Below are 24,883 nucleotides of genomic sequence, written 5' to 3' on the forward strand. Positions count from 1 at the left end.
ACGGGAGAGTGGGGAATAAGGATCTGCTGTAGTCGAGGCCTTTTTTGATTCATTGCAATCGCTTGGCTGGTGCGCATCTGATTATGTGCCGACACAAAATAAAGGCGGTTGCGTGAAGTTTGATGGACCAGGACCGTTTATCTTTTTGGTCCCACAAGAATCTCGCTTTATGGGTACTTTTGAAGATGGACCCGTTCTGCCCAGTTAAAACCCAATCCACTCAAGAAGTTTGGGCTTGGTCGGCATGGTTGGATGGTAGTAGCCCAATGAAAGAATTATAATGTAAGGGTTTTTTTCTTTTAGATAAGAAATGGAAATAAATAAATAAATAAAATGTTTTTATAAATCATGAAAAATATAAGAATACAATAAATAAAATATGGGTTATAATTTTGAATAATTCAAAATAAATTTTACATGAGGGAAGAAAAAGAGCCATGTAGAATGCAATGGATGCTTTCAATTCAATAAAATTATATTTTTTTATAAAAAATTGCAACTGTGTCTATAATTTTTTTAATTTTATAAATAAGATTAAAAGACTAACAGACTTTTTATTTTTAATTATTTTTTTATTTTTAATATATTTTAAGAGATGTGTCACATTACTAATATTTTTTGTAGAGTCTAAAAACTCTATTATAAAATAATTTCTCTAATTATTATTTTATACACCACCGGCAATTTTAAAAAATTATTACATGTTGTTTTTTAATTATATTATTTTATTATTTTTTAAAATTATTAATTAATTCTCCATGAAATTTCTTTTCTAGTATAAGCTTTAAATATAAAAAAAAAAAAAAGAAAAAGAAGAAGATAAAACATCCTAAAACAAACCAAAAACAAGGTTTGATGAAGGCAGCCGGGAGTTTCAAAAAACGGTTAAGCAGTTTGGTTATTTGAGTTGTCCTTTCCCGCTTAAGTCATTTGTTGTCCAAAATGACAGGAACAAGAATAGCAAATAACTGTGAGCCACCTTAAATATAAAAGGGAAAAGAAGAAGGAAAAAAAAACTGGTCTTTCACTTACATAAATTCTGACTCAGCTATTAATGCGAAAAATTTGTGGGGAGTTATCAAAACAAAACTTTGAAACCGGTTAATCTCTCCCTACCGCTTTTTTTTTTTTCTTTTTCTTTTCATTGCATTGCATTCCCTGTGAGAGTTTCTTACATGGTTTATGTGAAACTTGACAGGGGAGTGTTCTGGTTATACATATAATCAATCAAGGTTCAGGTAAGTTGTTTTGATCTTTTTTTTAATGATGATGATGTTTCTGTTGTCTGAATAATCTTTTATTATCAAATTTTAGATTGAGGTAAATTCTGAATTATAACCTTAAGAGTTGAGATTTGCATCAGGACCTGTCAGGTTTCTTCTTTTTTTCCTTTTTTTTTAAGAAAAATGTGTTGGATATCAAAACTTTGATAAGAAAAAGAATGAGTTTTGATTTGTTTCATCATTTATCAATATATGAATTGTTTTTGTGCCTTTTTATGTCCTGTTCCTTTTGTATTGGCCATTGAATTAGCTGATAATCTTGTAAACAAATTTCCAGGAAAAATGATCAGGTGTTTGCTTTTGATTTCCCTGTTGATCCACGCCTCTTTAGCCAAAAAACAAGATCAACCTGCTGAGCCTGAGGCTCCTGTCAAGAAATGGCTAACTTTAAGCGGTGACAAACTTTTTTCTTCCTAGTCTTTATATAAATATATAAATATATATATATATATTTATATTTTAATATGTCTTTTTTAAACAAAAATATGTTTGGTCTCCAGGTGAACCACCCCTTGTAATTGCACGCGGTGGATTCTCAGGGCTTTTTCCTGAATCAAGCACATTTGCAAATGACATGGCCAATCAATTAAAATTTACGGAAGTGGCTTTGTTCTGCAATCTGCAGCTGACAAAAGATGGCATTGGCATATGCCTGTCAGATATCAGGCTCGACAATTCAACAAACATTGGAATGATCTTCCCAAAAGATCCTAAGACCTATACCGTTAATGGAAAGCAGGTTAGGGGTTGGTTTGCTTTGGATTACCCAATTGATGTAATACTGAACAATGTGTCATGTAAGTCTCAAATCTTCCTCCTATTTTGTTACCAATATCTTATTTCTCTATCCAATGGAAGAATAAGAACGGTGAAGGCAGTAAAATTGGTATAAACTTCATAATAAGTACTTATGCTTTGTTTGTTATGTTCTTTCCCTGGCAGTGGTTCAAAGTGTATTGTCTCGAACAAGTGTGTTTGATGGTCAACTGCCAGTATCTACTGTTGAGGATGTCACAGGAGTTAGACCCTCAGCGTTTTGGCTGAATGTTCAGGTTTCATATTTCTCTCCCAGCTCTTTTTTCTTTTGATTGTCATCACTACTTTAATTTGTCTGTTCTGTTTTGCAGTATGATGCTTTCTATACAGAACACAAACTCAGTGTGTCAGGATATCTTGAAAAGGCTATGAGATTTATGGGCATAAATTTCATTTCATCTCCTGAAATTGGTTTCTTGAAGAACATGAACACAAAGATTAACAAAGCCAGGACGAAGCTCATCTTCAAGTTCCTTGATCCAGATGTAGTTGAACCTACAACCAACCAAACGTATAGCGCAATATTGAAGGATCTTACAGCCATCAAGCAATTTGCATCCGGAATTCTTGTTCCCAAAGGATATATATGGCCTGTTGATACAAACAAATACTTGGGAAATCCTACCACTCTTGTGGCTGATGCTCATAAGCTTGGTTTAGAAGTGTATGCTTCTGGTTTTGCAAATGATATGCCAGGAAGTTACAATTATAGTTGTGATCCAACAACTGAATACTTGCAGTTCATTGATAATCCCCAGTTTTCTGTTGATGGACTGCTTACAGATTTCTCCCCTACAGCATCAACAACCATTGGTGAGCTTATTAACAGCTGTGTTGTTGTGCTATTTTTCGGTTTTCATCACAATTCTTACAAATATATCAAAGAAAAGTCAGTCAACCGGTGAAAACAAATTGAACAATTATAGCATGAATATAAGCCTAAATACTTTTCTATTTGAGGTTGTGATTAACCCCTACAAATGTTCTTCTTGATGCAGCATGCTTTGCAAGTAATGAAACCGCCAAGCCCAAGAAAGGTAAAGGCTAAGATTGAATCCTTCAAATAAGCTCTCTTTCTATAACCTTAATAGAGTATCATACTTGAGGAAAAAGTAGTACTAATGTTTCCTTATTACAGGGAAAGCTTTGATTATGACCCACAATGGAGCAAGTGGGATGTATCCTGGTTGCACTGATCTCGCTTATGAACAAGCAGTAAATGATGGAGCTGATATAATAGATTGCTCAGTCCAAATGTCAAAAGATGGAGTAGTTTTTTGTTTAGACTCAGCCGATCTGACAGGGGATACTACTGCAATGCCTACCTTCATGTCTCGCTCTTCCTCCATTCCTGAAGTTCAAAAGGATAAGGGAATTTTTTCATTTGATCTTACATGGAGCGAGATCCAGACCTTGAAGCGTAAACTTCTTTAACATATTTGCTATATACAGTCCAAGAAGTTTGATTTTATAATCTTTTAGCATTCCCACTAATGGTATATCTGTCTTTCTTCAGCTCAATTGGTTAGCCCTTTTGGACAAAATGCTGGATTGCAAAGGAATCCTGAAGCCAAGAACAAGGGTAAATTCATGACACTCGGTGACTTTTTGGAGTTTGCCAAGGCAAAGGCAGTTTCTGGAATTTTGATCAACATAGAAGTAAGAATTTTTCTTTTTTCTGCCACTCCTCTTCCTTTTCTTTCTTTATTGAGCACATTTTAACTTTGTTCCTAACTTACGACTTGCACGTCACGTTTCTCCACGACCATAACCACTCAACTATGGTGGAATCTGTCGAACTTTGTATTTATTTACATCAATTATGACGGCTTTCATTCTTAATCTGTGTGGCAAAATCCTACCACTTTTATGCCTCTCCAGAATGCTGCTTTCCTAGCATCAAACAAGGGTCTTGACATAGTAGATTCTGTTACCAAAGCCTTGAGTAATGCGACCTTTGACAAACAACAAACTCAACAAGTCTTGATCCAGTCAGACGACAGTTCAGTGCTGTCCAAGTTTCAAGGTGTCCCAGCTTACAAAAGATTGTTACGCATTGAGGAGGAGATAGGTGATGCGCCAAAACAGACAGTAGATGAAATCAAGAAGTATGCTGATGGAGTTGTTGTTGCAAGACCTTCCCTGGTTTCAACTGAAAATGGCTTTGCTAAGGCTCAAACAAATGTTATCGATCATATGCACGCTGCAAACATCTCGGTATATGTTTTTGTTTTGAGAAATGAATTCGTTGCACTTCCAGTTGATTTCTATGCGGATCCTACTGTAGAGCTTGCTACTTATGTTGCAGCACAAGAAGTTGATGGGGTTATAACAGAGTTCCCTGGAACAGCAAGCAAATACATGAGTGAGTGCTTCGACCATTAAAATTGAATTCGTGCTATTTTCTTCATGTCAAAAGTTACTAACTCAAAGATTTTTCATAACAAGCAATGGTTTTATTATAAGCACGCAATGTAACTAAGATGTGTATAACTTTGCTTTGGTGCTGCAGGGAGCCCATGTGTGGATCTCAATGGAGAGATTGCCGTCATACCAGCTGAACCTGGTGCACTGCTTAAGCAAGTTCCTTCCACGGCACAGGCACCAGCAAATCCTCGCAATCCGCCGCTTGAGATTAAAGATGTTGTTGACCCTCCACTACCGCCAGTAGCCAATGTATCATCATCTACAGCTTCACCGGCTTCCCCAGGTGCAACTGCACCTTCTCCTTCAAGTGGCATGGCGATTACTGCCAATTTTGGTCTTTGTCTAGCAGCAATTATGGCGCTTACCTTACGCCCTCTGGGACACTGACCTTAATGACTATTAACTCCTAAAATTTTGATTTCTTTTTCCCTACTGTTTTTCTACAGCAAAATTTTTCATGATTTGTGTTTCTTAGCTCAATATTTCATGGTTTGTACCAGGCAAACAACTGGGATAAGTTTTCATACCAAATAAATTTAATGTAAATCTCTGACCCATACATAGCCTCTTCTTATCTTTGCTTTGATGGTGGAAACAAATATACTTTATGATAGTAAAATTTTACCATGAAAATTCATACTTAGCCAGAGAAATTACAACTCTGCATCACATCCAAAATCACCCAACTGATCCACAATAGTTTTTCAACTTCCAAATAACAATACTATTGCAATAAGGGTTCCCATTAAAATATGCCACTGGGTATCCTCCACCAACCAAGCAAACTAAACGCAGAACCTGGAGAAAAGAGAAAATGGGGAGAAGGGCTTGGGGAAAGTAAGGCTCAGATTCGCCTTTTGTCAGACAGGTAAAGGAACAAGGCCGGTGGCTGCAACAAACAGAGTTTTTGCCCCGCCAAGCTACGGCCTTTTTCCTCAAAGCCTGAACTTTTATAAGCCAAAAAGAAGTCATCATAGCCTCATTGCATTCATTTTGAGAGAGAGAAGAAGAAGAAGAAAAAGAAGAGAAGAAACAATAGAACAGAAACTGAAGTAGCCGTCGCTGGTAATGGAGATTTTGATGATGGATGATCACAGTCCAATCGTAAAGAGAGAGAGAAAGAGAGTTACATTGTATGTTTGAGTGTAAGAAGAGACTGAAGGGCTGTTGTGGATAAAGGTTTGTCAGTGAAATCACAGGCTCCGCTATCAATCAGAGGAGGGGGGCAACCACCCTTCAGAAACCAGCCACCTCCCTGAGAGCAAAGCCTCATTCTTAAACTAACGAGCGTTGCAAAGTGCTAACCCTACATTCTCTGATCAACTCTGATTTTATTGATGCTATATTTTTGTTTTATTCCACATTTATCCTTCTACCCCTCCTTCCAGGTGAAGGTGAAAGACAAAAAAGGAGTGATAATCTAGTCATTTCCCAACGGTAAGACGGCGGAGCAAAGTTCCTCTTAAAAAATATTTACTCTTTTCAATCGAATTTTCTTCTTCTGATGTCTCGATGAAGAATTGGTCCTTCTTTATTATCTGAATCTTTTGTTTGGTTTGAAAGTATTTTCCCGGAAAAAGAAGTAATTTTGGGAAAATAAAACAATCTCCTTCATGGCTGCAACAGAACAGACGATTTTCCGTGAAGAAAGAAGCCAACCCAAAGAAAGGTAGTTCTTTTAGTCTAACTGGAAAGTACTGGACCTTGTTTTTTAGGATCATTAAATACGTTTTGGAAGAAAAAACATAGAACATTTTGAAATTTATGATGAAAAACAAAATTTTGACAAAGTGCTAATTTATAAGGAGGAACAAGCTGAACAATCACCCCAATAGATGGTGGTTGTCCTGTAAATTGAATGCCATCAACTATTGAGACCCATGGTTCATGCAAATGACTGAATTAGAGAATTCAAAGCACCCAAGCACCTCGTTTGGACAACAGAAATTGAATGTTGCTTGGTCTGTTTTATGCAATGTTTGAACGATCAAACATGTCTACCAAAGCATCCTTCTAGGGAACCTTGGTGGCAACCTCAGATTCATGGCATCTTCAATCTTGGGAGATGTGTTGCAACAATTACAATCCCACCCTTCTTTCTATGCTCTGCGATAATGTATTCTAGCAACCTCACCCCTTCATCATCAAATGCAACAGAAGGCTCATCTAGCAGCCATATTGGCCGATCAATTGCAAGCAACCTTGCAAGCTGAAGCCTCTTTCGCTGACCCATTGAAAGCATTCTTGCCTTCTCTTTTGCCAGTCATCCAAGGCCCATGAGCTCCAGAGCAGGCATGGACTTACCATTTTTACCTTCAAGAATCTCAAACCACTGAACATTGTCAAGGACTGTAAACCTTTCTTTTACGGCATCCTTGAGGGAAAGCCAATTTAGTTGAAGCTTGTACTGGTGGAATACGATGGATTGAGTAATGTCATGGTCATTCCAAAGAATCTGACCAGCTGAAGGTAGAGAGAATGCTGCTAACATACGCAGGAAGGTGGTCTTACCGGAGCCATTGCTGCCTGTCAACACGAGTGCTCCACCGTCATGAACAGAGACATTCACATGTCGCAAGATTTGTTGGGCATTTCTCATGCAAGAGACATCATGGAGAAGAATTCTAGGGAGTGGTGGCTTCCGCAGAGACATGAAGAATATTATCCTCAGGTTTGGGATTTTGCAATAGAAACGCAAACCGTATGACTTTGAGCAACAGAAATCAATGAAAACTTGACAAAAGCTATGGACAAAATTCCTCTTTCTGTGGAAAAGTTAAAAACAAATCATGTTAGAAGATAAACAAGAATACCATGATTTTCAGAGTAAACATAATAGCTTAACATGGAACAAAAGGTACAAAAGAGCAAATGAAAACAGCCCAAATTTTCACTTTTTATCCCTTTGCAGAGCCTAAGATGAAAAACAAGACCACTCAGCATCTTGATTTTAGTAGGAAAAAATATCAAACACTTGGAAACATATATTGAAACCAACAACCCAGGAAAAACATGCACAAAGAATTCAATCTGTCTTGTCAACAAGAGCATAGACAATTATAGTAACAAAAAGATCCCTTGACCAAAACTACCTATTTAGTTGCAGCATATTTACCATGGATGAGATCTAGCATTGGGCTGGTGAGCCTAATTTCATTCAAGCCAGTGCAAAAAGAGCACTCTATAGTCTATAGCAGCAAAATCCAACTAAAAAGAGAAAGAAAAATAATACTGTTGATTTAAGTTACCTTTGAGAGAGAAAAGAGAGATGGAAGAAAATTGGCTGGTTGCTTCTCCACTCCGCCTCAGACTCGAGATTGCATCGGCGGAGCGTTCAACAATTCAACTGATCGTCAGCCCACGTTTTCAATCCACCTAACTGATCATCAGCCCATCTTGTCAATCCACTTAACACTTCAACTGCACTGGGCTCCCAAATTTCTTCAACTGCCATTCCCAGACAACCAATACAAGTATTCAACAAGTTCAGGTACGATTTTCCTTCTTTCAGTTTGTGATTTTATTGATTGTCTTACAATGGAATAGGAAGATTGAACACTCCAAATTTGGAAGGAAATGTCTCAAAAAACATTCCTTCTTATCATTTTTTTCATAAACTTGTTTCCCAAGTACAGAAGAAGCTCTCCAATGCTTTCAGGCTTTCCGCATCAATTGCCCAAAAAGAAACGTGAGAAAAACCAAAACAAAAACATGGAAAACATTTGTAAAATCTGATTGCGCTAGGGTATACAATGTAATGGTACCAACCATTCATCCATGCCACCTTTTCCAAGCATCAGTCTCTTGCCATTGCATATGGAAAGAATCTCAGATTAAGAAAACAAACTCCTCACCTCTGATGCCGTCAACTTTTACAAAGGCCAGAAAGAAAGGACCCTGTTGCCAAATTTTCTTTTATCGTGTGTAACCCTGATCACACCCGGATTAAATAATCTGAGCAACATACCTCAATTTGACACTAAATGGATATGAGCCACCATTTGTGACTTGTTCAATGTTACATTCTTTAGTATATACACATAATATTGAGAAAAAGTACATGGAGGCAGCATTGTTACAACATCATGCGTGATAGTATATAACTGTGGTACAAACCCATCCCTGAACGCTATAGTAGCCATTTCAAAATATATGGCAGGACAGGATCTTTGGGGTTCACTAATTAAAGAATCAGGGCCAGTACACCTCGCAACACAGCAAAAATGTATGTTACTTATTCCACTATTAGTTGCTGATCCACCTTCGTTTTCGGGCTGGCCTCTCCTGTTTAATCTCTGAATTTGCAGGAGTTTCATTCTTGGCCGAAGGTAGTGCCTCACTCTCCATCTTCTTTATTGCCAGGGCATCTTTTTCCTTGGACATTGGAAGTTTGAACCTCTCGCTTCGTTTCTTGAGCTTCTCAACAGTGTCAAGGTGCCTGTCCTCCGATGGTCTTGTCTCAGCATCCTTGATCTCTGGCTCGCCAACACCCTTATCTTCAGACAACGGATGATGGTTCTCGGCAGGCTCAACTGACTTACCAGTTTCATCTGGAATTTTGTTCGATTCTGAAGATCCCACATTATTAATCTTCTCAATCTCCTTAAACTTCAAGGAAGCTGATGACTTGCTGTTGACACTATAATCCCTATCCCTCTCCTTATGGCTTGTCCAACGTTCCAATTTGGAGCGCCCTCGTTTTGACTCTTGACGTTCATCGTCTGAAGAAGCATCATCTCTATGTTTTCTGGAGGCGTTATATTGTGATAGGTTCTCGTTCTTCTCATCATTTTTCAAGCCCTAACCAAGCCAAAAGGTAATAATAATAATGATAATAGCAATTATTATTGTTATAATTATAATAACAATGTTAATAGATAAGTTCTACAGCAGGGCAATTCCATCATTAATTGAGAAGGGATCACATAGGTAAATACCTACCTAAATAGCAATTGAATAGGCTGTCTTTATGATGGCATGAGAAAAGTCCAAAAACAAAAGTTTAAGCATAGGTGTTAAGTTCAAATCTCAACTTTCCTTCATGTTCAAATTAGATCATGCCATCTGAAATCAAGCTCATTGTCAAATGTCAATAATAAATTATCATTTTCTTTTAAAATCACAACACCTTTACATATTAAAATGAAATGTTAAAATAAGAGTAATTTGCCTATAGAGTAAATGAAGATTTACCGAGGAATCCTTCACCTCCAAAAGGAAAAGTTGAAAGGCTTTCCCCCCTCCCCTTCCCTCAATCCAAACAAAGCGTCAACATCAAACCGAACAATATTAAATTCATACACAAACAGCGGGACTGTAAAGAATTCACTTTGAAGCCTCAAAAATGACAGATGATGCAGCCAAATACTATGGTAAAACAAGTTGCTAATAAATAAACAGAAAAACTCACGTCCAAGGTGCCAAGCTCTTTATAAACAGCAGTAAATTATTGATGGCGTCAAAATCACACCATGCTTGAGAGGGGATAATGAGTTTGTTATTAAACATTGCTTCCTGAAACTTTTGCCCAAACTGATTACATGAACATGGATATTGGGACAGCATGGTGTGTTCTTGTTGGTGCATTATATAAAATTTTGAAACCAGGATGATAAGACTAATCTCATCATGAGACTAACACTGCTCAGTATATTCTCAGAACATGCTTAGGACCAGGAGAAAAAAAAAAAACAAACTTCTCCAATAAGAGGCATCTACCCTAATGACAAATCATATCTGCTTGGAAATAACATTCATGAATTGTGAACTTTTAAATTACTCTCAATCTAAAAGTAAATGTCTGGACACAAGAATTGTGCTGGTAACCACACGCAGTCCTCTAAACTCTTAATGGATATCTATTGATTAAAAGAAGATATTTCAAAGACATCAATGATCGAGTAATTAAAGCCAGAATCTCTATTTTTGAGGAAACTGCATCAACTTTCACTAGAAGATTTACTTTATATAAGTATGCACATGTATAGGCTCATTTCCCAAAAATTGCTGTGGTATTTTTCTCCTTATTACTAAAGAAACATTATGTCCTTGAGTCTATGAATCATACCGTTTCATTGTTGTGAACACTTAAATCTTCTTGGTTTCTCTTGGCAGAACGCAATGTGATTGGTTCTCCACCTTCAGATCCTCTATTCTTCCTAGTGTTTTCTTTATGTTTCTTCTCATGCCCCCGTTGGCTATCTGAAGCATTGACAGGAGGGTCATTCCACGTGCTTGACCTTTCCTGCCTGGATTTTCTCTCCTCATTACTAAATTGGAGTCCACGTGTATAAGAATCTTCACGCCCTCTATGGCGTGAGAGACTTTCATCATCATTCCGGTCCTTTCTCTTCACCTGTTCACCATGCCATACTGTCTCTTTGAGTTGGTATTCTTTTTCAGAACCTTTATATTCATCCTTTGCCCTGGTATAGCCAATCCATGCTTTGTCTTCTGAACCACGGCCACTTCTCACAGTACCTCGTCCTTCTTCTCTCTCCCGTTTTGATAAACTTTCTTCATGGGATTGCTTTAGCCTATGCCATTCATCCCTCTCCCGCTGTCTCTCAACCCTCTCTCTGTTCAACCAGACCTCATCTTTGTGCCGAACTGCATGATGCTCATCCAAATTGTCTCTAATTCTTTGTTGTTCATCTCTCTTACGCTGGTCTAAGATTTCATCCCTGTCTCGCTTCCTGCGACTGCTGCTGGATTCTCTGTGTCCATGCAAGATCTCTTCTTTGTCTGCATGGTCCCTCCTCAGATATTCCTCATCTTTCCTTCTTTTACTGTGGTAATCAACTGCTGCTTCATACCTACTCTTCAAATTATCATCTCTTTCCCTGTGTCTAGCACTGACATCTTTATCATGATGAACTTTATAACTGCCGTTATCCAACAGTTTTCTAGAAGGTGGATAATCATCTTTGTTACTCCTTTCACTTTCTCGAACCTTAGCCCTGTTCCTAGAACTAATCCCATCATCACGCTCTCTACTCCTTAAGTCCTCATTTCTACTTTTTCTGCTGTAAAGATCATCTTCTCTCTGTTGCCAAGTACCATCAGGGTTGTCACGCTCCCTTCGCCTACCAAAACCCTCTGTTTTAATATGCAAACTATGTGACAAGCTAGCATCAAAGTCTCTGCGAGGATAAGAATCCTCTCCTGGTTTACCTACCACGCGATTTCTTTCATTCTCAAATCTCCCATCACAATCTTTTCTCCAGAAATTCTGATCATGTTCATCAAGATGCTTCTTGACAATCCCAATGCGAGAAGAACGTCCATCTTGAACAACTTCCTCCTCAGCACCATCTCGCCACTTCTGACAATCTCTGCTGCTGCCAGATCTTGCTTTGCTGTTTTCACTACTTCTTGCAGCCCTAGAATCGTCATCATCGTCAAGTTCTTGAAGCATCGGTTGCTCCACTTGCGAACTTATTTTTTTATTTTTCATGGGGTTAAGTGAATTCTCATCTTTATGGGTCTCATTTATCATCTCATCCTTTTCTGTATGAGGGATTCCATCAGCCGGCTCAAGCTCATCATCAACATCATCCTTAAGCTCCACACTTATCTCCCTGGCATCTCTAACTAGGACAGGAGATTTACCATCCATGCTTTCAACAGATTCTTCCTCGTGGGCATCACTGAACTTATCCCGTTTACCTTGAATAGGTGTCATGACAGGAGATCTCTCACATACTCTTCCCTGTCGATGCCTGTGTGATGGAAAGGGTTAGTGGCATTTATTCAATGCAGATGTAGTATTACCACCTCAATAATAAACTAAAACATCAAGCTAAAGGAAACCATAAAAATAATCAAAGTAACAAGCAGCCTTTCACACCAACTTGTATCTCTTATTTTCAAATCATGAATTGGATCATAAAGGGATGGAATTCATCTATGAAATGGGCTCAGAAGAAAATAAAAAAGTTAATGAAAACCGCAACAGAAGAAAATGAGTTAATGAAAACCGCAACAAGAGTTCATTTCCCTTCACAGCCAAATATGCAATAAAGTAATCCATCTGATTAAAGAAAACAAACTATGATGAAAACTGCTGCAGCTAAATAAGTCCAAGAAGGCAAAAGCATCGCTATCAATTACACCTATTGAGTACAAGTAAAATAGGACAAAATTGTGATCAGTTAGTTAATGATAATAAGGAACGGGGACCAACTTTATCAATTTTCACTATGGCCATCTTGATTTGATTTATTTATCTTCTCCTTCAGATAAATAGAAAACTACCGCATCATCATTTTTTATGACTCCCAAATTCCTCCAAGTTCCATCATCACTTCTCAAGGCACATGAAGGCAGGTTTAGTTATACTTCTTAACATAGCAGCTAATGTATCCACTTTACAATAAAGTATTTCTTTCAGGAAATGAATTATCAGTTTATCACAACTACATCAAGCATTTATTTTTTATACTTGAAAGATGCAAGAGGGAAAGTGTACAATTTAGAACAACAAAACCACAAATAAGCAAGTATAGGATCATATTTGAGGTGTACCACTGCTTCACCACTCTACTTGATGCAGTGTAGTATCACAAAGAAGCAACAATATACATGATATTAGATAATACAATTAACTTTATCTAAAAGAAATAACAATAAATTGATTCAAGGTGGCTTCATACCTCTCATCACAAGGGCTGCCAAAGTTTCCACTAGGATACATAGGACTCTGACCCCTAGATCCAGGACCATATGGCAGTGATGCTTCTGCAGGGAAGGGCAAAATCTCATCTTCTTCAGGCACATTACCATGAACAGAATTTACAGTCCTCCTTCCAACTGGCTCCTTCTTTCGACTATTATATGCATCTGGAGAACCATCAAAATATTCAGTATCTTCACGTGCAACATCAGCTTTAGATGCAAGATCTCTTATAAGATCCTCCCTTGGAAGATCATTTTCTGTTTGGTCTACAACACCATTGCCTGTGGAGGAATCATCGTCTAAAGTATCCTGACAGACAATCTGTTTGCACAGTTAAGAGTTAAACAATTTTGCACATGCAGCACGTAGATACTAAATAAGACTTGGGCTAAGTGCAATTGAAACAAGGTTTGGCTGCTAACCTCAATAATTGCATCTGAATCACGGATACGATGTGGCCGAGTATCAATGGAGGGGAGGCGTTCCCCATAACCACCTTCCACCTGTATTGCTCTCCCAGTTGGCTAGTACAATAAATAAATATGTATATATATCAAACAGATAAAAAGAAAATAGCAAAACAGGTTCACAATGCAGGGAATTGCTTATTACACTCACAATGAAATAGTTAAGTAAAATTGGACAGCAAGGAAAGAGAAGATACAGACACAGATCAAGCATATATTTCAAGAGCTAAGAATACGATATGTATATTTACAGGGAAAATATAAGTATTGTTGAAGAATCTGCATCTAACAGAATGGCTTTTATAATTATGCATGTACTTTAAAACCAACAACTGAAGCTTACTAGTGCTGGTCGCACTCGAACAGTTCCTTTTGTCATGTCATTTTGTCTGCCATCTGACTTTCCAAGATTAGCAACATCAGCTGGAACCTCTTGCCCAGTTGCTGCTGCCAATTCTGGAGGCAAATCTGGATCATAATCCTAAAAGAAAGCAAGATAATTATACCCTTAATAACAATAGCAGAAGTCATGCCATCAATCCATGTACTTAGCTGTTACACAGAAATAAATTTTCAGATATGCATAAGCACCTAATTACCTGCTCCGTTCGTCCACTTTCATAAACGCGAATTTTGCTTTGCATGGTTGTCTCCAAGCGGTGTTGTTCCTACAAGATTTAAAATCCAACCTTCTTAGGTCTTAGTTCCCACAATAATGAAATAAGGTATCTTTAAAGTTAATAATTACCAGTTGTTTGCAATAATCTTTCCAGCTATCCTCATTTAGACCAAAGTTGAAGAAGTCAGAGAGATCAACACCAGGATATTTCCAAGGCTTTTCCTCAAAACTATCAATGTCGACATCAAATATGGTCCTGGAATCATGTAGGAATTGATCAAAGACTAGTCAGGCAAAACCAAAGAATGAAATTAAAAGAGTTCGCACATGATATTAGAAGAATGAAACATAACAAAGTTTGACAGAAGCCAAAAGGCATCCTTCAACAAGCAATTTTTCTCCATTTCAGCTTCTACAAGCCAAAACAAAATGGATTCGGTATAACAAAATGTTATCAGTTAAAATTAAACAATGACATAATTATAGAAAATTGAGCAATTACCTGTGAGAAGGAAGTGTGAATTCCAGCCCCCCACCAAAACCTCGCCCCGCCATGTTGTTACCCCAGCCAGGCGTTCCAAAACTAGGATGGAAACCTTTTTGCATTGGAGCAGCAGCTTTCATTCCAGGTGGTCTCCAATCACCTCTACCACGACCAGCCATAGCACCCATGAGTGGACGAACCTGACCTGGTGCTCCTCCAGGAACACCTGCAGTGGCTCCAGGCATTGGTGCTGCACCAGGTCTTACATACTGCATGTTGCAGAAAATAAATCACAACAGTAATCAGAAACCAAAATGAACAAGCAGCATAAGACCATGAAAGAAACAGCATGATCATCAAGCAATGCATTTTTTCCCTTCTGCTATAAAATTACAGTTTACAACAGACGAACAGAACTTTGACATATATGCTGCTTCTTAAAATCAACTTTCCATTGGCTAACACATTCAAGAATAAGGTCAACTTTAGCATCGTATTAGAAAGGAAAAACCACCAAACAACAAGTTTTAATTAAAAGAGACTGCTAAATCAAAATTTCTTAGCCAAATGAAAATAAGAAATTCACTTTATAACATGCACTAAGACAATATACAAATCAAGAAACAAGGATATCAAAGAATACACTGATAATAACATAAAGCTAAAAATGTAATGATGGTTGCTGGAAGAAGGAATAAGTGACACATGAATGGCCAATAAGATAATTGACAAGGAAGAAGTTACAGCACATACATGTGCAACAAAGTGTCAATTACAATGTCAAATCTCAAGCTGAAAATAACTTAAACTCTGTGATGCAACCGATGACAAGGATTAGGTAAATCGAATCAACTGCTGTTTGAAAATGGTTTGGAAAAAGTATGAGGAGAAATATATTTTCAGCTGAGGTTAGCCGTTGATCTCACATTTCAAGCAACAGAAAACATCATGCGTTCAATTTTGCTGAGTATAATGTTACTCTATAGAGTTTCATCTGGTTTACCAATAGGTTGTTTGCACTTTTCTTTGCAGAAGTATCTGGATTTGCTCTTGAGCACAAATTACTCAATGCACAAATAAACCAATGGTTCTGAACAGAATTGTTCATCTTCAACAGCTCCAACAGAGAAGTATTGGCGTTGGAGAAGGGTGAAAGATCAACAGACATATCTTAACATATTACATCATAAAGCACATTAACTGTAGTTGCAGTTGTGTGCCTCAGACTGCAAAGGTTTTACTATTTAAACCATTAACTAATGTGTCTCAGAACATTCAAAAATCAAAACTTATGGCCAAACCCTTTTTTCAAGTTCTCAGGTTCAAATTTAGGATCAGAAGAAAGATGAATCAAATAACCCTGTCTTACAAGTCAATATTGCATTAGCCAACAATATGCGGTAAATTTTTTACCCTTGAAATAAGTGAGATTTGGATTGAGGCAGAAATATCCGCAAGTCAATATTGGTAAACGTGCTTCTGATCCTACCACAAGCACCATCAGATGTTCGCAAACAGACCAAAGGTTTATTTTAAGGATAACCATGATGATTTCTGGGTGCAAGGTTATGATCTTCAATATTTAAATATATGTTAAAACAAAAGGCATTGCAATATCATCTCCACTCAAATATTGGCCACAAAAATAAAAACAACTGTTATTTATCATTTCATTCTGTACAAAGTTTACAAATCAATAACTAAATAAATCCTAATCATTCATCAAACAATTCGGGCATATGACAAAAAAAATCCTATATTTGTCCAAATGATTCCAAATTGTTTGATTCAGCAACAACAGCATCAACATGTTAACACACTGACCTTAAACTGAGAATGAAACGGATGGAACCCATGACTGCTGTACCCAATTTTTGGAGCAACCACGCTTCCTCCGCCACCAGCGCCGCCAATCTTCCCTGCTTCTCCCCCTTCTTTCCTCTCCCCATCCGCCGCCTGCCCTCCTTCTTCACCCCATTCCTGCTCCTCCATCCCTTGGTTTGCATCTCCATCAGCTACTATCACAAGCGGGTCCCCATCTTCATCTTCGTCGTCATCGTCATCTTCCCCCATGATTCCTCTTTCCATAGCCATCGGGCCGTGGTTGTTGTCGTTTAACACTATCTGCAGATCATCTTCACTGTCACTATCCCAATCATCTCCTTCTCCCTCGGCTTCCGCTTCACCGCCGCCTCGAATTCCCTTATCACTCTCGTTATTGTTCCTTCCAGACTCTTCCTGGCGAACCGATTCGGTTAAACCCGGGATTTTCGGGTCATCAGAGCCGAAGCCCTCAATACCGTTACTACCCCCCTCTTCAATACCAAGTTTAACGTCTTCTCCACCGGCAGGTTCTTGTTTAGAATCCAAAACCATTGGTCCGTGAGCTGAATCGCTGTTAGGGATTGAATCCGGAGCTGAAGCAGCATCAACAGCAGAAGGACGATGAGATTTAAAGGGAGCTAGCGTTTGGGTGGCGGGAATTGGACGTGGAGCTCCGAAGAAGGTGTTGTCATCGTCTCGGGATTGAAGATTGAGATCGATAGGACGGTGGAGATGTGCGATTGTAGGAGATGACCGGTGTTGTTGCGGAATCGTGGAGGTTGATGACAAAGGTCTGAGAACATCCGTGTACAGATCTCCGAACTCATCGTCGTCTTCCATCGGAATTTCGTTAAAGAAAGAGAGAGCGGCTGAGACAGAAAAAGAGAGAGGAAGGGTTTTGATTGTGTTTGTTTGTTAATGTTGGCGTGCTTCGTTTCTGCTTTTATTAGAGGAGAGGCTTTTTCGTGTTTTTTAATTTAGATTACTAATTAATATCATAATCAATTTTCATACTTGAAACTCCAAGTTTTATTTAAACTTAATTTTTTTTTTAATTTTAAAGTCATATTTTCTCACATTAAATTATTAACTTGTGATATTGGAATCGACTTTAAAACGAAAAATATTGAATTCAACTTTTAATTATAATTTATTGCAATTAATCAATTTCAAATCTCAATTTTATTCAAAAATATATATCATAATTTTTTATCACACAAATTACATCGTAAAATAATTTTAAAAATCAATCTAACAACAAGTGAGTAAATTGAATTGACAAAATTTTCAATCTTAATCATCAAATTAACAAGTGTTGAGTGATAAGGATATGTATTAAATAATTGCGTGCATGAACAAAATATTTTGATTATACTCGAAAAAATATGGCAATATGTATATGAACTTGAGTAAATATGGCAAGGTGGCTAATGAAACTACATTTACTCGGGATTTATCTTTGGCATCGATAAATAGATAGATATGGCTTACTTTTTAGTTATAGGAAGTAAGGAGCATTTGCAACATTTATAGCCTAGTGGTTGCCACCCAAAATTTATGGGAAATGATTTATGTCAAGTATTATAGATAAAATTCATAAATTTTTTTTATTAAAAATAAATAAATCAAAATTTAAAAATAATAAGTTGAAATATTTCATTACTAGAATATAAAATTTGAAAAAAATTAAAAATTTGTTTATATATTTATTAAATAGATATTTTTAATAAATATATTAATAAAAATTTTATTATTAAATAAATATCGATCATATTTAAATTATACATAATATTTTTAATAAAATTTTTTATATATTATGGATATTAATATTAAATTCTATTAATATACTGGTTTAAATTTTTTATTTATTCATTTATAATAAAAAATTTCACAAACTTCATTCTATGATATTTTATGTAAGATTTATCGAAATTTATAATATTACATAAAATATGGTAGTCATAAGTTACAATAGCGGAATGACCTAAGTGCAATAGCATTCATGAATACTTTTTGAAGGAGTTTCTACGTATGAAAGCTTCGGTAATTGCTTAATTAACATTATTTCAATACATGATTGCAAGAACATGAGGAGCTCTAAAGCATCAAGAATGGAATTAATGTCAAAAGTTAAAATTGCAAAGGATAAAAAAAAAGGTTATGTTGATGCAACATATAAAAATATTAATGTAAAAATTGTTAAATTGCTTATCATGAAGTATTGTTCATTCCAAAAACTAAAAATTATAATTTTATAAATTTATTATTTTGGTAAAAAAATCTCAATAAAATACAAGTGATATTTATTTAAATATTCATAATTCAATTATCAACTATACGATATAATTTTCCCTCATTACTAATCTTAGTCAAAGGCATCGGTCGCAACTTTATAATAGCAAAAAATTGAAGTTTAGATTTTGATTTTTTTAGATTAATTTTTTACGTATAATGAATATTAAAAAAAGCATAAAAAAGTTACATTTTAAAAATTTTGAATTTCAATTTTGAAAATTTTAAAAAATATAAACTATTCAAATTAATACGAGGATAATAACTAGTACTTTGCTTCAAGATTTATAAAAAAATTAATGTAATTTTTTTAATTGAGTGATTTAATTAATTAATTTGTTTGAAAAATAGATAATCTAAATGTAAAATTTTAAATTAATAAGGTAATTCAAAAATTGATCTTCAATCCTTATTTAATCTAGATGTAAATTTTAAATGAGCGTGACAATTGAAAAAAAATGTTTTATGCATCAATATGAAAATGATTCACCATCATTAAAAAATAATTTCAATACCTCAAAAACTGTAAATATAGATGAAATTTTCATTATATTTGTCTAAGTCACTTTAAAATTAAATAAGCAAATATATATATGTATATATAACTCATCTATATATTTATAAATCAAAATCCAATATTAAATAAATTAAGCATTACCATCATAAAAATAATTTCAATATCTTAAAAATATAAACATAAAACAAAATTTATTTATGTTTGTCAAGCAACTTTAAAATTTAAGAAAGCTAAATATATATAATTCAACTATAAATCTATAAATTAAAATCCAATATTAAATAAATACACTCAATATTAAATTAAAAATTTGAAAATAATTCTATATATCTACACATAAAACTTAAAATTGCAATACCTAAATACCCCTTAACCTCAAGGGCAAAATTTAAATAAAATTTTTTAAATGAAATTACTTATTAAAAATGATGTAATAAACATTTTAATAAAAATTTAAAAAATATAATTTTAATATCTAATATAAGTCAATAATATATAAAAAATTATCAAAAATATTATTTATAACTCAAATTTATTAAATATTTATTTAATACTAAAAATTTTATCAAAAAATATCAAAATTTATTAATTTTTTAAAAATTTTGTATATTTATTTAAGTAATAAAAAATTTCAATAATCATTATAATTTTGATTTAATTATTTTTAATAAAAAAATTTAACGAATTTCATCTAAATTTTTTCTTAAGTTATTCAAAATTAATATGTCATCTAATACATGTAGTTAACTTTCATTTTAAAGATAGATAAATGTAGTTTTTTTTGTTATTTTATTTTTAAGGGTGTTTATTGAAAGATATTATATTTTATAGAAATTCAAATTCAAAACTTTCAACTAATTTAAGCCATGAAAAATGATAGAAGGGGAAAAAATACAAAAGAGGGGCGAAAACGCGTGGCGCGCGCGTGTTTTAGCTATTGTGAAAACTTCGACAAACGGCTTGCACAGTGGAGTGCACACATACTCGCTCGGTGCTGGTATAGGTATAGCTCATAGCTGATTCATTTTTATCCTGCAGTTTCTCACCAGCCAAACAGAAAATAAAATTTAATTATCCACTAAAAAATGATCGGAGTCGGGAAGATCAAGCAGTACTCCAACATCCTCGACAAGCCCCTCAGCAAGGGCAAACAAGAGGTTCCTTCACTCTCTCTCTCGCTCTCCCTGAAATGTATCAAAGTACCATATAAAATCTAAGCTAGAGACTTACTCTTTTTTTTTTAATATTTATTTGAACTGTATTTTCATCTTCTTAGCAATGAAGCTGAGTTTCAGATCTTTTGAACATTTCGATTTGTGCCTTTCATTACAATATTATCGTTCAATTATTTGAATTGGCCATTATATTGGTTGAGAAGTTCTGATCTAATCACACAAATTAGTCTCAAAATAATAAAAAAAAAATTATTGAGCTCGTAATTAACTACAAAATAGAAAAAATTTACATAAACTCAAACAAACCGAATCAGTAACAGCTTTGATTTGGAATTTTTTTTCCAATTTGGGGTAAAAATTTCGAAACTATTGACTGTTTTGCTTTCTTTGCAGGTTAGCTTGAGTGCATTTGCATTCTTGTTTTCGGAGCTTGTTCAGTACAATCAAACACAGGTTGATAACATTGCTGAATTAGAAAGAAGGTAATGTTTTTTTTATGTTTGATATGTCTTAGTTGAATCATTCCGTTGCCAACCGATTTGTGCTTGAGAACGGATTATTTGTTAAAAAAGATAATGAAAATATGAAAAGAAAAATGGAACAAAAAGCTTCTCATTTCAAATTAAAGGAAATATTTGGATGGTGCTTAGTTTGGTCGGTTGTTCTTCTATTGTGAATGACTCTAATATTATTCATTGGAGTGGTCAGGCTGGAGGACGCAGGGTATGCAGTTGGGGCTCGAGTTCTTGAACTTTTATGCCATAGGGATAAGGTACAACACATTTATAGGCCACACTTGAGACTCTAATAACATTAAGGTTATCCTGTTTAATCTTCATTTGCATTGTCAAGGTACAACACATTCATATGCTTGGTGGTCATATCTCAATTAAATTTGCTTTCATTTTTTGTATCTTGGTTTGGTGATGTGTTTGCAAAGATTTGTGCTCATTTGTATGAACATTTGCATTCTTCCATGGTGTTGGCACCAGTACTAAGACTATATATATATATATTTTTGTTACAGGGAAATAGAAGGGAGACTCGATTGTTGGGTATTTTATCTTTTGTGCACAGTACTGTCTGGAAGGTGTTGTTTGGGAAGGTAAGTCTGCAATCTTGTTTATTGGTGCAACAATGAAAGTTTGATGATATTGTCAAACGGAATTTGTGTATTTTCCTATAAGCCTATAGGCATTACAAATCTGGCTGGCTAACATCTTCAGCATTTGCTTGAAATCAGTGTAGTCTCTAATTTAGTACTTCTCTTACCAGCTCCTTTTTGTACTATGTTAGGTGGCTGACTCACTTGAGAAGGGCACCGAACATGAAGACGAATACATGATCAGCGAGAAGGAACTCCTTGTGAACAAGTTATTCATTGCCCTCCACTTATCACTTATAATGCCATCCTTTCAGCTAACTAGATCTTTAGCTCTAGATTAAGAACCAACTGGTCTGTTTGCATTGTAGGTTTATTTCTATACCAAAAGACATGGGGACATTTAATTGTGGGGCATTTGTTGCTGGAATAGTGAGGGTAAGTGCTGCATTCATTTTTTGTATAAAATGACTGATCATCTGGGTGGAAGGAAGCTCTCATAGGCTCTTTTGTTGGTTGGAAGGGTGTTTTGGATGGTGCAGGATTTCCAGCAGTAGTAACAGCTCATTTTGTGCCTATGGAGGGACAGCAAAGACCTCGGACAACTATTTTGATAAAGTTTGCTGAAGAGGTAGGCACCACTCTTATGCTCTTGCACTTGAGACTGATATTCTCTTGTTAATAAAAAGCATTTGATGCTTGGTATTATATTCAATAAAGTCTGGTCTTCCCAAGTGTAGTTGTGCCCTTTAATAAAAAGCATTTGATGCTTGGTATTATATTTGAGATTCATTCAATGATATTCTCCTTAGTTTGTTAAGGACTAGGGTAATGTACATAGTCAGTTTATTCATATGGTTAAATCTCTACGGAATCAAAAGAAGCATTTTCACTAGTTTAGATCTAATTAATGGACTACTGGCTTATCTTAAAATAATCATGAACTACTGGCAGGGGATCAAAGTAGTGCTAACAGAAGAGAGTTGCTTCAGATATGAAAAATAAAAAAAAAAGAATTAAGTATATATTTGAGGGCTTGGTTTTCAACACACTTCAATTTTAAGTGCTTATTCTCTAAACAATATTCAGCTGGTCATGCAAGTGTCTTTTTCTTTTAAAAAACTTTGGCACTGCTGTTCCATTTCCACGATAGCATATTTCAATTTGTATCATGATCATCACTTCCATTAGGACAAGCTATTTTTTGCTTAACATTCTACATGGCATAGGATATTGACTTATTGTAACATGCATATTACTGAAGAAGGCATCTCCAATTAGTTCTGAGTTGATGCTGGTTGCATCATAAACTAGAATCTTTACGTTGATTTTTCATCGAGGAAAAAGATTCTTATTTTTGGCTAATATTACATACTTGACTCAACCCTGCTCCCTTTTTATCTTTAACCAGGTATTGCGTAGAGAAGCGAGGTTAGGTTGACTACTATTCCTGGGTTATCTTGAGTTGTCCATGTTCTGCAACACCGGGAAGGGAACAGTGAATATCAGCTGGTCTATTGATCTAACGAGGATTTTACTTGCCAATCACACTGGCAAATCTGAATTCCTTTCTCTCATTAATGCTGGTTGTGTATTATTCTTTATGGCACAGTGGTTACTTACATGGTAGCAAAGCGTTAATCATCTGCCAAAGCCTTGATTAATCTTTGAATTAGAAGAAAAAAATTGAATATTACTATTTGAATCACCGTCTTGAAAAAAAAGTGACTTCATGTCATTTCAATTGCCAAATCCTTCTTTGCATTGTGAAAAGAAATTTGACACCCCATGCACTCAATTGTTTTGGTGATAGGATCAGTATTAAGTAATTGGATTATATAATTATCTTTAAAAAGTAATGTTTAATAAATTTTTACAAGTTTTTTTATTTTTAAATTGTGATTAAAAATAATCTACCAAATGTTTTTTCTTTTAGGTACCTCAAAATTATTTATAATTGTAATATATGTTTTTAGACCAAAGCTGAATCTTTGTCGGATCAAATAAACCGGGTTTGGAAATGGAGTTAAGCCCACTCCACGCAACGAAAAGAGACGAAGAAATCAGCCCTCAGCCACGGCCCATATCAAAGATTGATATGAATATCCTATTCTCTTCCATTTCCTAAACCCTTTCTATTCATCCGGCGGAACAGATTAGTTTCCAGTAGTTTGCGCCTCTTCATCTTCTTCACTCTCAGGTTAGTGACGTTGGTCTTAATCTTATTCCTGCTAGCTCTTTTAAATCTGTCATAAAAAAATACAGAAGAACTGAACATTCATTTTGTTTAACTTTCAGTGTTATATTCAGCTAAAAGGTCTGCTTGGTTCACTTTGTTTTTTTCTTTTGCTAACAGGAAGCAGAGCCTCCGATCCCAACTTAAGCTCAAAAAATGTCCGGGTAAGTGACAACTTATTCCTATGTAATGGTTCAAGGTCATGTTTAGTAGAATATCAGTTATATTTACATAAACCTTGATCCGGATCGTATGTGAACTTGCTAATCTTATAGGGCAATAATTTATATTGGCTAGTGCAGTTGAAGTGTTAAATGAATAGAGCCCAAAGCAAAACCAAAAGCAAATTTGGGCAGTGTAGATGGATTGGAGACGTGGGGTTTATGCGTGATGATCTACCCAAAGCAAAAGAATTAACCAATTTGGGTTTAGAAAGGCTAATCCAGTTGTTGAACGCTCCATTTAGCGCTTAGTCTGAGGCTCCGTAGCGGGGCGGACATTTCGGAGAGGAGAAGCAACCCGTCAATTTTCTTCCATCTCTTTTTTATCCCAAAGGTAACTTGCATTAACGGCATTCTTTTTAGTTGGATTGGCTGCTATAGACTATAGAGTGCTATCAGCATCCTAATGCTAGATCTTATAGGTAGTTTTCATCAAGGGATTTTTTTTGTTACTATAATAACTGTCTACTTCTCTTGTTTGCAAGACAGATTGGATTGTTGGTTTCAATATATGTTAATAGTCCAATCCTGCAGTAAGGGATATCATTTTAAGTGTTTGTTTTTTTTTTTCCCACTAAATTCAAGATGCTTGGTAGGCTTGTTTTTCATTTATAAGGCAGTTTCAGGCTCAGCATAGAGATTAGAAGTGAAAATTTGTGCTATTTTCATTTGTCTTTTGTGCCTTTTGTTCCACGTTAATATATTATGTTTACTCTAAAAATCAGGGTATTCTTATTTATCCT

The 24,883-nt window shown here is 35.4% G+C and overlaps 3 protein-coding genes and 1 pseudogene across 8 annotated transcripts; 2 read left to right on the forward strand and 2 right to left on the reverse strand.

The window, feature by feature from the left end:
• Window positions 1–14: 14 nt before the first annotated feature.
• Window positions 15–5,050, forward strand: LOC111299349 (glycerophosphodiester phosphodiesterase GDPDL6-like). 3 transcript variants are annotated; one of them, XM_089747372.1, is made up of 11 exons: window positions 851–1,100; window positions 1,199–1,238; window positions 1,561–1,677; window positions 1,784–2,080; window positions 2,226–2,335; window positions 2,411–2,912; window positions 3,098–3,136; window positions 3,238–3,519; window positions 3,616–3,758; window positions 3,981–4,464; window positions 4,612–5,050. In XM_089747372.1, the coding sequence occupies exons 3-11, from the start codon at window positions 1,566–1,568 to the stop codon at window positions 4,911–4,913; spliced, it is 2,271 nt and encodes a 756-aa protein (XP_089603498.1). In that variant the 5' UTR covers window positions 851–1,100; window positions 1,199–1,238; window positions 1,561–1,565; the 3' UTR covers window positions 4,914–5,050. The 3 variants fall into 3 exon arrangements, with proteins under 3 accessions (XP_089603497.1, XP_089603498.1, XP_089603499.1); XM_089747371.1 differs by lacking the exon at window positions 851–1,100 and adding an exon at window positions 15–282 and having other exon boundaries at window positions 1,199–1,677; window positions 4,612–5,007; XM_089747373.1 differs by having other exon boundaries at window positions 851–1,238; window positions 4,612–5,007.
• A 1,360-nt stretch (window positions 5,051–6,410) lies between these two features.
• On the reverse strand, window positions 6,411–8,214 carry LOC111299346 (ABC transporter I family member 1 pseudogene; annotated as a pseudogene). The gene is made up of 2 exons (XR_016329786.1): window positions 7,775–8,214; window positions 6,411–7,291 (listed from the first exon to the last, which is right to left on the reverse strand). The product of XR_016329786.1 is annotated as an ABC transporter I family member 1 pseudogene (transcript).
• A 257-nt stretch (window positions 8,215–8,471) lies between these two features.
• On the reverse strand, window positions 8,472–17,514 carry LOC111299345 (FIP1[V]-like protein). 3 transcript variants are annotated; one of them, XR_016329785.1, is made up of 10 exons: window positions 16,598–17,514; window positions 14,792–15,042; window positions 14,419–14,545; window positions 14,270–14,338; window positions 14,014–14,151; window positions 13,626–13,727; window positions 13,181–13,524; window positions 9,720–12,247; window positions 9,468–9,590; window positions 8,472–9,326 (listed from the first exon to the last, which is right to left on the reverse strand). XR_016329785.1 is itself a non-coding variant. In XM_022894487.2 (9 exons), exons 1-9 carry the CDS (start codon window positions 17,435–17,437, stop codon window positions 8,772–8,774), a joined length of 4,080 nt encoding a protein of 1,359 aa, XP_022750222.2. In that variant the 5' UTR covers window positions 17,438–17,514; the 3' UTR covers window positions 8,472–8,771. The 3 variants fall into 3 exon arrangements, 1 of the variants encoding a protein (XP_022750222.2); XR_002691289.2 differs by having other exon boundaries at window positions 9,262–9,326; window positions 10,594–12,247; XM_022894487.2 differs by lacking the exon at window positions 9,468–9,590 and having other exon boundaries at window positions 10,594–12,247.
• Window positions 17,515–20,382: 2,868 nt separating this feature from the next.
• LOC111299353 (uncharacterized) lies at window positions 20,383–23,435 on the forward strand. Its single transcript, XM_022894495.2, has 8 exons — window positions 20,383–20,563; window positions 20,975–21,063; window positions 21,290–21,353; window positions 21,609–21,686; window positions 21,878–21,954; window positions 22,055–22,121; window positions 22,207–22,314; window positions 23,095–23,435. Exons 1-8 carry the CDS (start codon window positions 20,492–20,494, stop codon window positions 23,122–23,124), a joined length of 585 nt encoding a protein of 194 aa, XP_022750230.1. The 5' UTR covers window positions 20,383–20,491; the 3' UTR covers window positions 23,125–23,435.
• The last annotated feature ends 1,448 nt before the right edge of the window (window positions 23,436–24,883 follow it).

Source organism: Durio zibethinus, chromosome 18 (genome assembly GCF_047325235.1).
Source record: "Durio zibethinus cultivar Kanyao isolate XHJ-2024 chromosome 18, ASM4732523v1, whole genome shotgun sequence".
In the NCBI taxonomy this organism is placed as follows: domain Eukaryota; kingdom Viridiplantae; phylum Streptophyta; class Magnoliopsida; order Malvales; family Malvaceae; genus Durio; species Durio zibethinus.